This window comes from Gobius niger (genome assembly GCF_951799975.1).
Source record: "Gobius niger genome assembly, chromosome: 13".
NCBI lineage: Eukaryota > Metazoa > Chordata > Actinopteri > Gobiiformes > Gobiidae > Gobius > Gobius niger.
This window is the reverse complement of record NC_136864.1, coordinates 1,483,266-1,497,100: the sequence shown is the minus strand read 5'-3', so window position 1 is coordinate 1,497,100 and position 13,835 is coordinate 1,483,266. Positions and strand designations below refer to the sequence as shown.

General features: G+C 43.0%; 1 protein-coding gene across 1 annotated transcript in view; it reads right to left on the bottom strand.

The window, feature by feature from the left end:
- Nucleotides 1-5,358: 5,358 nt before the first annotated feature.
- Nucleotides 5,359-13,835, bottom strand: part of LOC306972840 (uncharacterized protein) — a gene marked incomplete at both ends in the record, with an annotated part of 26,831 nt that continues 18,354 nt past the window's right edge. The window contains 2 exons of the mRNA XM_079569547.1: nucleotides 5,359-5,713; nucleotides 9,150-9,443. Coding sequence (XP_079425673.1) covers nucleotides 5,359-5,713; nucleotides 9,150-9,443 — 649 coding nt within the window. The remainder of the gene's footprint in view (nucleotides 5,714-9,149; nucleotides 9,444-13,835) is intronic.

The window sequence follows — 13,835 nt, the reverse complement described above, 5'->3', positions numbered from 1 at the left end:
TGACATAAAAACAAACAGCGCTGTGTGATGATGTCATCAGGCCGCGCTGCTCAGTTTGCTTGCGCAGGTGTGAGGGCTGGCCAGCAGGGGGCAGGTGTGAAACAGGGACCTCTTTAATCAAGGCATACTTGAAATCATTTGTACTTTTATGACTGTCCAGAAAACATAAAATATCATCATAGTGTTTTGATTAATAAATAAATAAAATAAAGATAGACTTTTTTTTTAAAGGCAAAAAATAATCGTTTGAATAATCGTGATTTCAATTATGACAAAAATAATTGTGATTATTATTTTTTCAATAATCGAGCCGCCCTGATTAAATCCACACATTTTAAGTGTTTTGGCAGAACTAAAGCTTCAAAGAATTCATGAACAAGATGGTGCTTTTATTTTGGCGGGCTGGATCGAAACAGGAAGTCGCTTAATCGTGATTGAAAAATTGATTTGTGATTAATGAGTTGATACTTTACGTTAACGTTGGCGGTTTCCTTGACGACAGAAGCTCCTCCTCCTTCACGTTTATCCTCCGTGTTGGATACTTTGCATTTCCTTCACGCCGTCGGGAGCTGAACTCGAGCCCCGTGAAGAGGCTCCGGCGTTTTGTGTCCCCCACAGATCAGGTCTGACCTGGGGGGGGGCAGATGTTTACAGATGTGCTGCTGTAAATCCTGTACATATCTTCACTTCTCACAGTGTTAAAGGCGTGGGCTTTGTTTTTTATATATATATTGTTCGAATTTGAATTGTGGTAACTATGGTAACGGGACCTGACCACATGGAACAAAAACTGTCCCAAAGTCCAGCGTCTTCTCTCCCGGTACGGACGAACTAATGAACCCTGATCGACACATGGAAGGGACAAACGAGGACTAAACCTGGACTAAACCTGGACTAAACCTGGACTAAACCTGGACTAAACCTGGACTAAACCTGGACTAAACCTGGTCCAAAGCTGGATTTTCTTTTACAGTGAAACAACCAAGAAACTTCCTTAATTATAAAAGGGCTGAAAAAAAACATTCCTTTTTTTTTTTTACCTTGTGTTTCACATTTCCCCATTTTTACCCTTTTTTCCCAATTTATGTCCACTTTTCCTCCCCATTATTTATTTTTTCCCCAATTTTTCCACTTTGTTTTTTTGTGTCACTTTTTGCCAATCCTCTCCTCCAACTTTTTGTACTTATTTCCCCAATTGTTTTTTCTCCTCTCCTTTTTCCCCATGACCAACACCATCAAAACTCTAAATATATATATATTTTTTCCGGTACCTGGGTTCGATTCTTGTATTTTTTCAATACCAGACCTTTTGTTCGATAAAAAGCTGATCTCGTTTAACGGTACACAGACCTTTAATGGAGAGACACGTGGTCACAGTAATGATGTGTGTGTGTGTGTTCTTGTACTTACGACATTGTGAGGACCAGTGTGAGTTTTAACCAACAGAGTGAGGACATTTTGGTAAAGTGAGGACATTTTGGGTGGTCCTCACTTATTTGAAAGACTGTTTGAGGGTCAAGATGTGGTTTTAGGGTTAGGGTTAGATTAGGTTAGGGTTAGGGTTAGGGTTAGATTAGGTTAGGGTTAGGGGCAGGGCTGGACTGGCAGAAAAAATCGGCCCGGGACTTTTGGGTCAAGACCGGCCCAAAAACAATGAGTCCTTGGCTTGAACTAAAACAGTATAAGCTACGAATCGAGGACAATAGCAGCATTTTGTTTCTGCCGAATTCAAGCTAACACCTCATAGCACTCAACACTTTCATCTTTTCATTTATAACTTGAAGGAACTTATGTCAAATTACTTAACAATCTTAAAATGTGCGTTCCGTTAATGAAGTTCCTCTCGCGACTGGAGTTAGAGAAGTGTGGAGTGAGAATAGAAGTCCCAGAAAGGCCAAACATTGTAAATCCTTTCAATGGAAACTAGAAGATTTACAAACTGCACTGACGACGAGGGGCAAGACGGAGTCACCTGACAACTCCCAGCATGCACTTCTTTGCAAACATTTGTCTAAAATGTATAAAAAAATAGAGGTCTAAGGTTCTGTGGTTCCTGGAGGGAGTTACAATAAACTATTTCCTCTTATATTCGCAGTGTGAGGGGCATGAGTGTGATGTCCCAGAGGCTCATCGCTCATTATACGAGATTATCTGTGAACCATGACTCAAGAAAGCGCCACCAGCAGGGTATAAAACGCGTCACATCCCCCTAGTGGAGGAGTTGTGTAATTGTATAAATGTAATGATAGAGATTCTGATGGTTTTTCCCGTTAATTGTGGGCCGGTGTCAGGTATTATGAGCCTTATTTCGGTGTGATTGGTCCAAAAGTACGTCGGCCCACCGGGAAAACTCCCGAATCTCCCGATGGCCGGTCCAGCCCTGGGTTTGGGGTCCTAACCTTCAGGTTCAGGTCTGGGTAATACATTATGTCTATGAGTGTCCTCACTAAGATTGCAGTACAAGATTGTGTGTGTGCGCCTGTGTGTGTGTGTGCGCCTGTTTGTGTGCGTGTGCGGGACAGTCGGAGCCTTGTGCCTCCTTTGTGCCTCCCCAAACAGAGACTCTGAATTGGGGCCAAAGCTCTGCCCCAGATCGGCTCCAGCGCGAGGCCGGCGCTCGCTCGCGGACTTCCTCTGGACTGTTTCTCTGTCGCGTTAAAGGCGCAGCCGCCGGAAAGAGTGGACATGTATCGGTACTTTTACTTTGTTTTTCATCATGAGAAAACCTGGATTAAACTAGGTCTTACTAAACTGTTTTTGTCCTTTTTTCAAAAAAAATATATAATGAACACTTTGACCCACAGGGGGCGTGTCGCTGCCGTGAGAACGTCTTCCACCAACACTAAGTATTTCCTGACTTATTTGTGCTTTTTACCGTGTTATAAAGCTGTTTCTTTGTCAAACACTCTTGAGTTTGTGTCTTTATTGTGTAAAAGTACAGGAAGACTTCACGGTTCACAGTTTATTTCTTAAACAAAGTTAATACAAACATCTGGAACATCTGGGCGTTTACAGTGAGCATTGGCACAGCAGCACGACGTCACACGCTTTTACAAAATTCACAGTCTGGCCTTGAACGCAGCGTTCGGAAATGTACATAAAGTGTCTGACAGTCCCCCCCCCCCTCACCCCCCCCCCCCCCCCCCCCCCTCCCCCCTCCCCCCCCCCCTCCCCCAGTACTGTCCTGCTCTTAAACTCTTTAATATTCAGTGTTTATATTCTATCAGTAGTTACAGCTTTAAAAATGTAATATGTTTGTATTACATATAATGTAGCTGAGTTACACTACTTTGAGTTACTCTGAGTTACTCTGAGTTACTTTTAGTTACATACTTAAAAGTGCAGTCAAACATTCCCCTTTGCAGATCTTACACCCGTGTCTTGATTTGGTATTTTTTACTCTTACATTTAAATGTTCTTGTAGCTCCAGTTACTTGAATTGTACTTTGTGTAAGCGATGCGTTATATTCATAGATTTAAAGGGGGGGTGTTATGCAAAATGGACTTTTTCAAGCTTTCCATCATGTTATTATGTCATTCCCTCATTAAAAACATGGCTGAAGTGTTGCCTTGGCACATTCACGTATTTTTGAGTAATCTGTAAAAACTCTGATGGCGGCCATTTTAGGGATAGGTTTGCCTGAGTCCTCCTAGGAACGCCCCCACCTCCTGGAGACGCCTCCGAGCTTTCGTCACCAGCCGAGTAACCAACCACTGCTCCTCAGCAGAACCCCCTCCCCACTGATGCCACAGACAGCGTGTGGAGGGGGCGTGTCTAAAGGCTCAGAGGTTCTTAAAGAGACAGAGGCCTATTTCAAGACATTCACTACAGCCATTTTGAGAGAGACATTTTATACAAGGCAGTTATTCTAATTTACTGCATTTACAGACCAACAGAAGGTTTGTCATCATTGTAGTGTGATATAGACTGGTGCTATGGAACTGAAGAAAGCAGAATACCCCCTCTTTAAGGGAAACGAGCCTCTACAGAGCTCCGCCCTTCAGGCTCCGGAGCTCCGCCCTTCAGGCTCCGGAGCTCTGAAGAGGCCTCCACTGTTTCGTGCTGATGTACAAAACCCAGCGTGGTTAAAAACATGACCTCCAGCCCGGCGCGGTCACAGGGTCATGGCGATTTTTAGAAAAAATAAAACTCTTTGGAGCCAGACTTTAAGCAGTGCAAGGGCGGTGTGAAGTCACCATTGGAATCCTGTTTACCGAGTGTCTTTTGGAGTCACCCCTGGCCACCAGAGGGTGCTATCACAGCGTCATGAGGACCAAAGAGAAGCGCTTTCCTCGCCCACACTCCTTCGTTACTGATGTACTTTTGTATTTTCACTTTTGTTGCACGTTTCCCCCAACACTGGCAATAATGGAATTCTACGAAAAGTCAGTTAATCAAATGAATGGTATTTTCTGAAGTGGGCGGGGCATAATAAGGTGAATAGAGTTCAAGCGTCCCGCCCACTTTTGCCTCTCTTTGTCTCAGCACTTGCTTTGTAGCAACACTTCCTGTAGAGCGGGAAGTCCGTTCATTCAGTCGAACCTTTGTGTCTGAACTGATCTGACCTCCAGTCCTGTAAACGGACACGAGCGAGGGGCGGGGCACAGTTCATGACGGCGGGAAGGGGGCGGGGCCGAGGGGGGAGAAAACCTCTCTCATAAACACATTCATCACACACCAATAAAGTCGAGGCGACGTCGGGTTCATACGGATGTTTTTTACAGCAGGTTGTTCAGTAGAAGCAGAAAAACGGCACTTGTTGCTAACGTTGTGTAGCATGAAGCTAATGTAGCTTCCTGGTTAGCGTTGTCTGCTCTTTAAAGTGCAACTAAAGGCCAAAGCTTCTCCTGCTGATGAACTGATGATCGTGAGGATTCTCTGCTGAAAGTTTGGTCATGTTATTGTAAACAAGTGTATATTCACATATATATATAGGCTAGACGTGTGTGTGCTGCCCCCTCGTGGCGACAAAGCAAACTGACTTTTGATCGTGTGGAAGTAGAACTCCCCGTCACGATCAGCTTCACTGAGTTACATTCACGAAGCAGCCGGAGCGCGAGGCGTTAGCTGTTAGCATTTAGCTGTTAGCATTAGCGCTGTTTCTCGTGGCACTGACTCCGCCCCCTCCGCCTCCGCAGCTGTTTGCACATGTGGGCAGAGGTTGGTCTTTAGTTGCACTTTAAGGCGGTATAAATAAATATGCCTTTAAGTATTTCTGCGTCTGGTCAAATAAATAAATGTACAATAAAATATAAATGTTCCTTTTGGGATTTCATCACCGGCCCGTTTCCATGGAGACAGCAGGGTTCCCAACACGAGGCCCCTTCGTGTGCTTCAGTCCGAGTCCCGGTCCCGCCTCAGCCCCAGCGCGTGCTCAGCTCCTCCGGCTGCTCCTGCAGGAGGCTGTAGGGGCCGTGGAAGTACCCGGAGAAGGAGGGCTGCCGCAGGGAGGGCCCCGGGGGGCCCATCTGCCGCAGGGACTTGCAGATGGGGCAGGGGTACTCGGACAGCCCCTCGATGTCCTCGAAGGCCAGGTTGACGATCTGGTCGCGGCAGTTCTCGCAGTAAAGGTGGCCACAGGACAGACGCTGGAGCCGCGCCCCGTGGGAGATGCAGCACTGGCAGTGGGGCAGCTCGGGCCCCAGGGACAGGGACCCCGTCAGGGAGCTGCTGTCCACGCTGGCCCTGCCGCTGCTGAGGCGGGCGGGGGACCTGCAGGGGGGGCAGAGAGGCGAGAGCTTCAGGTGTGAACTTTAGACTTTTGTTTGTCCCACCCCCTTCATCATCAAAGAGAATCATTTCTTTTAGCAGAAGAAGAAAAAAAACAGTGTTGATTTCGTCGACTAAAATATTTAGTCTTAATTTTAGTCAAAGTGATATTTTTGTGACTAAAATTGGACTAAAACTAAATTAAAAGTTTCTCATGAGACTAAAACTGTGACTAAAATGTCCAGATATTTTAGTCGACTAAAATGAGACTAAATAAAAATGAAAAGGAGAGACAAAAATCATCCAAACTTGTATTGAGCGTCTGAAAGAGCCTCAGATCATGTTAAAGGATCAGCTCTGAGCTTTGTTCATGTGGAGCAGAAACATGAAGCAGAGGAACAACATTAAATATGATTATAATGAATATTATCAATGCAAAGTCGACTAAATTTACTTGCAATTTTAGTCGACAAAAACTAGACTAAAATTGAAGATATTTTTTTGACTAAAACTAGACTAAAATCGAATTACATTTTCGTCAAAAGACTAAAACTAAATTAAAATATGTTTAATTAACCCTGAATAAAACATGAGTCACATGACACAATAACTGACCTCATTAAACCCTTTCCAACAGTCTGGGTCAGGGCCGGACTGGGACTGAAAACCAGCCCTGGAACGTGACACTTCCACAAATACATAACCTCTTACCCCCCGCCTTAAAGGGGCCAGATGCAAGTTAGTCCTTTTATACTCACTACTGCCCCCTCAGGTCATACGTGTAACTGCAGCTTTAGAGGCAGCTGTGGTGAACAGGTCATGAGGACATGGAGGAACATGTGGGGGGAGGAAAATACTTTTAAGTAACATTTTTAAACTCCTTATAGCCCCTTTAACCCAGAGCTTTTTCTCCAGTTCGGCTTTACCCAAATCCAAAAGCTTCTTGACTGGAGAGCGACACTGTAGCGCCTCATTTGAAAGACAAAATCGAGAAAAGTGATGGTAACTTTTTGTCACACCTGGATTTTGTTTGTTTTTATTGCTTTTTTGCTGCTTTTTCATGACTTTTTTGCTGCTTTTTCGTTGTGTTTTCGTCACTTTTTTTTTTCTTTTTTTTTGGTCATGTTTTTGTTGTTTTTTCATCGCTTTTTCGTCACATTTTTTTTTGCTTTCGTCACTTTTTGTTGCTTTTCCAGCACATTTTTGTTCTCAGATGCTTTTCTTTTAAGCTTTTAGATTTGGGTAAAGCTCGGTTGCGCCCGGGGGTGAAGGTATAAGGTAAAGTGAGGGGCCGGACCGGGGGCCCGAGAGCCAGTGGCCCTTCTGTTGCTCTTCCAGAATACAGGACATATGGCCGGTCCGCCCCTGCTCTGGGTAAAGGTTTGTCCTCTGCTCTGGTTTTGTGTAGCTTTGTTTATGTGAACGTCTCTCTCTCCCTCATGCAAACCCTGTTACACCATTTTTAGGATAAAACAAAAGCATTAATTCTTTTTATTCACACATTTACTTAAGCTGGTTTGTCCTCTTGGTCAGTAACAGCTAAACAGCTCGTTTCTATCCATATAACAAATACAATATAAGTGATGTCTTTGATATCTGAGCTGAGCCGATAAAGCTGTTTATATTTTAATACCTATTATAGATAAAATGAACATTGTTGAAATCAAAATGTCTCCGGTTCTGGACTGACCCAAACTCTAAACACGATAAAAACAAACGTGTCCCTGATATTTGTTCTGCCTTTAGCTTTGATCACAGCACATCAGGGGCGGACCAGCCTGTGTTCTGGAAGAGCAACAGAAGGGCCACTGGCTCTCGGGCCCCCGGTCTGGCCCCTCACTTTACCTTATACCCTCACCCCCGGGCGCAACCGAGCTTTACCCAAATGTAAAAGCTTAACCTCTTAACTCCCGCCTGAACCGAGAGGATCTTTGTCCTCACGTCATCAGATTTTTTTCCCATCTTTTTTTTGTTGGGTATTCAACTCATTTTTGTCACATTTTTGTCATTTTTTTGTCATTTTTTCGTCAATTTTTTTTGCACATTTTTGTCACATTTTTTGTAATTTTTTGTCACATTTTTTTCATTTTTTCATCAATTTTATATCAAATTTTTGTCATTTTTTTGTTACATTTTGGTCTTTTTTGGTCACATTTTTGTATTTTTTTTGTCAAATTTTTATCAAATTTTTGTCACATTTTTGTCACATTTTGTCACATTTTTGTCATTTTTTTGTCATTTTTTTTGCCACTTTTTCAGCAATCTTTCCTCACTTTTTTGTCACATTTTGGTCACATTTTTTGTCATCTTTTTGTCATTTTTTATTTATTTTTTTTGTCAATTTTTTATCACATTTTTGTCATTTTTTGGTCATTTTAAGTCATTTTTTTGTAATTTTTTTTGTCACATTTAGTCATTTTTTCGTCAATTTTTCGTCAATTTTTTGTAATTTTTTTTCACATTTTTGTAATTTTTTTGTCACATTTCCATCATTGTTTTCGTCTCAGTTTTGTTGCTTGTTTCCAGAAGCTTTTGGATTGGGGTAAAGCCAAACTGGAGAGAATGTGCTCGGTTCAGGTGGGAGTTAAGGGGTTAAAAGAAAAGCATGCAAGAACAAAAATGTGCTGGAAAAGCAACAAAAAAGCGACAAAAACACAACAAAATGTGACGAAAACGTGACGACAAAGCGCTGAAAAAAGCAACAACAACGTGACAAAAACGCAGGAGTGTTGCTCTCCAGTCAAGAAGCCTTTAGATTTGGGTAAAGCCGAACTGGAGAAAATGCTCTCGGTTTAGGCGGGGGGTGAGAGGTTAATATATGTCTTTGTGGAAGTGTCACATTTACGCTGATTTGGGCCAGACTGACCCAAAATCACACAGATACAAAGTCACTAAATATTCTAATCTCGGACGTTCGGCACAATATTGTTCATTTTATGTCCAAATTAGGCTTTTTTTATGCCTCAATGCAATAAATATAAAGCAGGCATCATATTAACATGCAGTCACATGTGGACATGTGTAAAACAGACCAAACACTTTCCCCTGATATTTTAAAGCCTTTATTTTGGTCTAAATCCTTTAAAAACTCAGAAACCTCATTCTCTCTGTGAATAACTTTATTGAAACAGCGGGACATTGTCTCCATAACAAAGGTCTAAACTGAGACGCAGTGCGACCACGAGGGAAAGGCGGTCACTATCACCGCAGCGCACGCGCCCCCTGCCCCTGAGTCCTCGGGCAAGACACTCCACCTGCCTCCCCCCGGTGTCCGCGCCGCGTCCGCGCGTTTACGTGAGCCTCGCGTGTTCGTGAACGCGCTCCGTGACCCACTGAGGGAGGGGGTTCTGACCCATCCCGCAGGCCCGCAGTGAATCATCCCGGGACACGGGCCAGGACGGACACGCGCAAGGCCCGTTGCGCAGCGCGAGCCTCTCACCTCGTCGACGTCGAGTCCTTGAAGCAGTCGAAGCTGAGCGCGGCGAGGATTCTCCAGAACAGGTCCATGGCGGGGCTCATGGCACCGGGGGGGGGCGCGGGGGGGCCGGTGGTGCTGCTCTGCTCCCGGACACAGAGCTGCCGTCTGCGGATGCTCCTCTTCCTCCTCTTCCTCCTCTTCGCCGCCGCTCCGGTCCCGACGACAGCGCAGTAAACGCGCCGCCAGAGGGCGCTGCGGAGCCGGAGCATCACGTCAGTGACGTCTGTGATTTTTGTTCCGCGTAAACGGATGTGCCTGAAATAAACAAAGTGTTGCATCTCAGTGAATCTGGAGCTAAAACATGATGAATAATGTTAGTAAATAAACCTAATGAGGGGCTGGATTAAAGGTCCTTTGTTATTAATCTGTTAACTGAGCACATTTTAAATCTAAAAGCAACAAAAGCAACAAAAACACGACCAAAGAGTCATGAAAAAACAACAACAAAGATTTGGATAAATAGTCTCCTCCCACATCTTTACAGTTTGGATCCAGTCAATCGTTCACTCTCATTCACACAAAGGTGTTGCCCATATACTCCCCATATACTGCCCATATACTGCCCATATACTGTTCATACACTGCCCATATACTGCTCATATACTGTTCATATACTGCCCATATACTGCCCATATACTGTTCATACACTGCCCATATACTGCTCATATACTGCTCATATACTGTCCATATACTCCCCATATACTCCCCATATACTCCCCATATACTGCCCATATACTGCCCATATACTGTCCATATACTGTTCATATACTGCCCATATACTGTTCATATACTGTCCATATACTGTCCATATACTGCCCATATACTGTTCATATACTGCCCATATACTGTTCATATACTGCCCATATACTGTCCATATACTGTCCATATACTGCCCATATACTGTACATATACTGCCCATATACTGCCCATATACTCTCGATATACTCCCCATATACTGCCCATATACTGTCCATATACTGCCCATATACTGTTCATATACTGCCCATATACTGTCCATATACTGCCCATATACTGTCCATATACTGCCCATATACTGCCCATATACTGTTCATATACTGCCCATGTACTGCCCATGTACTGCCCATATACTGCCCATATACTGCCCATATACTGTTCATATACTGCCCATATACTGCCCATATACTGCCCATATACTGCCCATATACTGCCCATATACTGTCCATATACTGCCCATATACTGCCCATATACTGTTCATATACTGCCCATATACTGCCCATATACTGTCCATATACTGCCCATATACTGCCCATATACTGCCCATATACTGCCCATATACTGTCCATATACTGCCCATATACTGTCCATATACTGCCCATATACTGCCCATATACTGTCCATATACTGCCCATATACTGTCCATATACTGCCCATATACTGTCCATATACTGCCCATATACTGTTCATATACTGCCCATATACTGTCCATATACTGCCCATATACTGCCCATATACTGCCCATATACTGTCCATATACTGTCCATATACTGCCCATATACTGCCCATATACTGCCCATATACTGTCCATATACTGCCCATATACTGTCCATATACTGCCCATATACTCCCCATATACTGTCCATATACTGCCCATATACTGCCCATATACTGTCCATATACTGCCCATATACTGCCCATATACTGCCCATATACTGCCCATATACTGCCCATATACTCCCCATATACTGTCCATATACTGTCCATATACTGCCCATATACTCCCCATATACTGTCCATATACTGCCCATATACTGCCCATATACTGTCCATATACTGCCCATATACTGTTCATATACTGCCCATATACTGTCCATATACTGCCCATATACTGCCCATATACTGCCCATATACTGCCCATACACTGCCCATATACTGCCCATATACTGTTCATATACTCCCCATATACTGCCCATATACTGTTCATATACTGCCCATATACTGCCCATATACTGTTCATATACTCTCCATATACTGCCCATATACTGTTCATATACTCCCCATATACTGCCCATATACTGTTCATATACTGTCCATATACTGCTCATATACTGCCCATATACTGCCCATATACTGCCCATATACTGCCCATAAACTGCCCATATACTGCCCATATACTCCCCATATACTGCCCATATACTGTTCATATACTCCCCATATACTGCCCATATACTGTTCATATACTGCCCATATACTCCCCATATACTGCCCATATACTGTTCATATACTGCCCATATACTGCCCATATACTGTCCATATACTGCCCATATACTCCCCATATACTGCCCATATACTGCCCATATACTGTCCATATACTGTTCATATACTGTCCATATACTGCCCATATACTGTCCATATACTGCCCATATACTGTCCATATACTCCCCATATACTGCCCTTATACTGTTCATATACTGCCCATATACTGCCCATATACTGTCCATATACTGCCCATATACTGTTCATATACTGTCCATATACTGCCCATATACTGCCCATATACTCCCGATATACTCCCCATATACTCCCCATATACTGTCCATATACTCCCCATATACTGTCCATATACTGCCCATATACTGCCCATATACTCCCCATATACTGTCCATATACTGTCCATATACTGCCCATATACTCCCCATATACTGCCCATATACTGCCCATATACTGTCCATATACTGTTCATATACTGTCCATATACTGCCCATATACTGTCCATATACTGTTCATATACTGTCCATATACTGTTCATATACTGTCCATATACTCCCCATATACTCCCCATATACTGCCCATATACTGTCCATATACTGGCCATATACTGTCCATATACTGCCCATATACTGCCCATATACTGCCCATATACTGTTCATATACTCCCCATATACTGCCCATATACTGTTCATATACTGTCCATATACTGCTCATATACTGCCCATATACTGCCCATATACTGCCCATATACTGCCCATAAACTGCCCATATACTGCCCATATACTCCCCATATACTGCCCATATACTGTTCATATACTCCCCATATACTGCCCATATACTGTTCATATACTGCCCATATACTCCCCATATACTGCCCATATACTGTTCATATACTGCCCATATACTGCCCATATACTGTCCATATACTGTCCATATACTGCCCATATACTCCCCATATACTGCCCATATACTGCCCATATACTGTCCATATACTGTTCATATACTGTCCATATACTGCCCATATACTGTCCATATACTGCCCATATACTGTCCATATACTCCCCATATACTGCCCTTATACTGTTCATATACTGCCCATATACTGCCCATATACTGTCCATATACTGCCCATATACTGTTCATATACTGTCCATATACTGCCCATATACTGCCCATATACTCCCGATATACTCCCCATATACTCCCCATATACTGTCCATATACTCCCCATATACTGTCCATATACTGCCCATATACTGCCCATATACTCCCCATATACTGTCCATATACTGTCCATATACTGCCCATATACTCCCCATATACTGCCCATATACTGCCCATATACTGTCCATATACTGTTCATATACTGTCCATATACTGCCCATATACTGTCCATATACTGTTCATATACTGTCCATATACTGTTCATATACTGTCCATATACTCCCCATATACTCCCCATATACTGCCCATATACTGTCCATATACTGGCCATATACTGTCCATATACTGCCCATATACTGCCCATATACTGTCCATATACTGTTCATATACTGCCCATATACTGCCCATATACTGTTCATATACTGTCCATATACTGCCCATATACTGCCCATATACTGTCCATATACTGCCCATATACTGTTCATATACTGTCCATATACTGCCCATATACTGTTCATATACTGCCCATATACTGTCCATATACTGCCCATATACTGTTCATACACTGTCCATATACTGCCCATATACTGCCCATATACTGCTCATATACTGCCCATATACTGTCCATATACTGCCCATATACTGTCCATATACTGCCCATATACTGTTCATATACTGCCCATATACTGTCCATATACTGCCCATATACTGTTCATATACTGTCCATATACTGCCCATATACTGTTCATATACTGCCCATATACTGTCCATATACTGCCCATATACTGTCCATATACTGCCCATATACTGTTCATATACTGTCCATATACTGCCCATATACTGTTCATATACTGCCCATATACTGTCCATATACTGCCCATATACTGTTCATATACTGCCCATATACTGTCCATATACTGCCCATATACTGTTCATATACTGTCCATATACTGCCCATATACTGTTCATATACTGTCCATATACTGCCCATATACTGCCCATATACTGCCCATATACTGCTCATATACTGCCCATATACTGTCCATATACTGCCCATATACTGTTCATATACTGTCCATATACTGCACATATACTGTCCATATACTGCCCATATACTGTTCATATACTGTCCATATACTGCCCATATACTGTCCATATACTGTCCATATACTGTCCATATACTGCCCATATACTGTTCATATACTGCCCATATATTGTCCATATACTGCCCA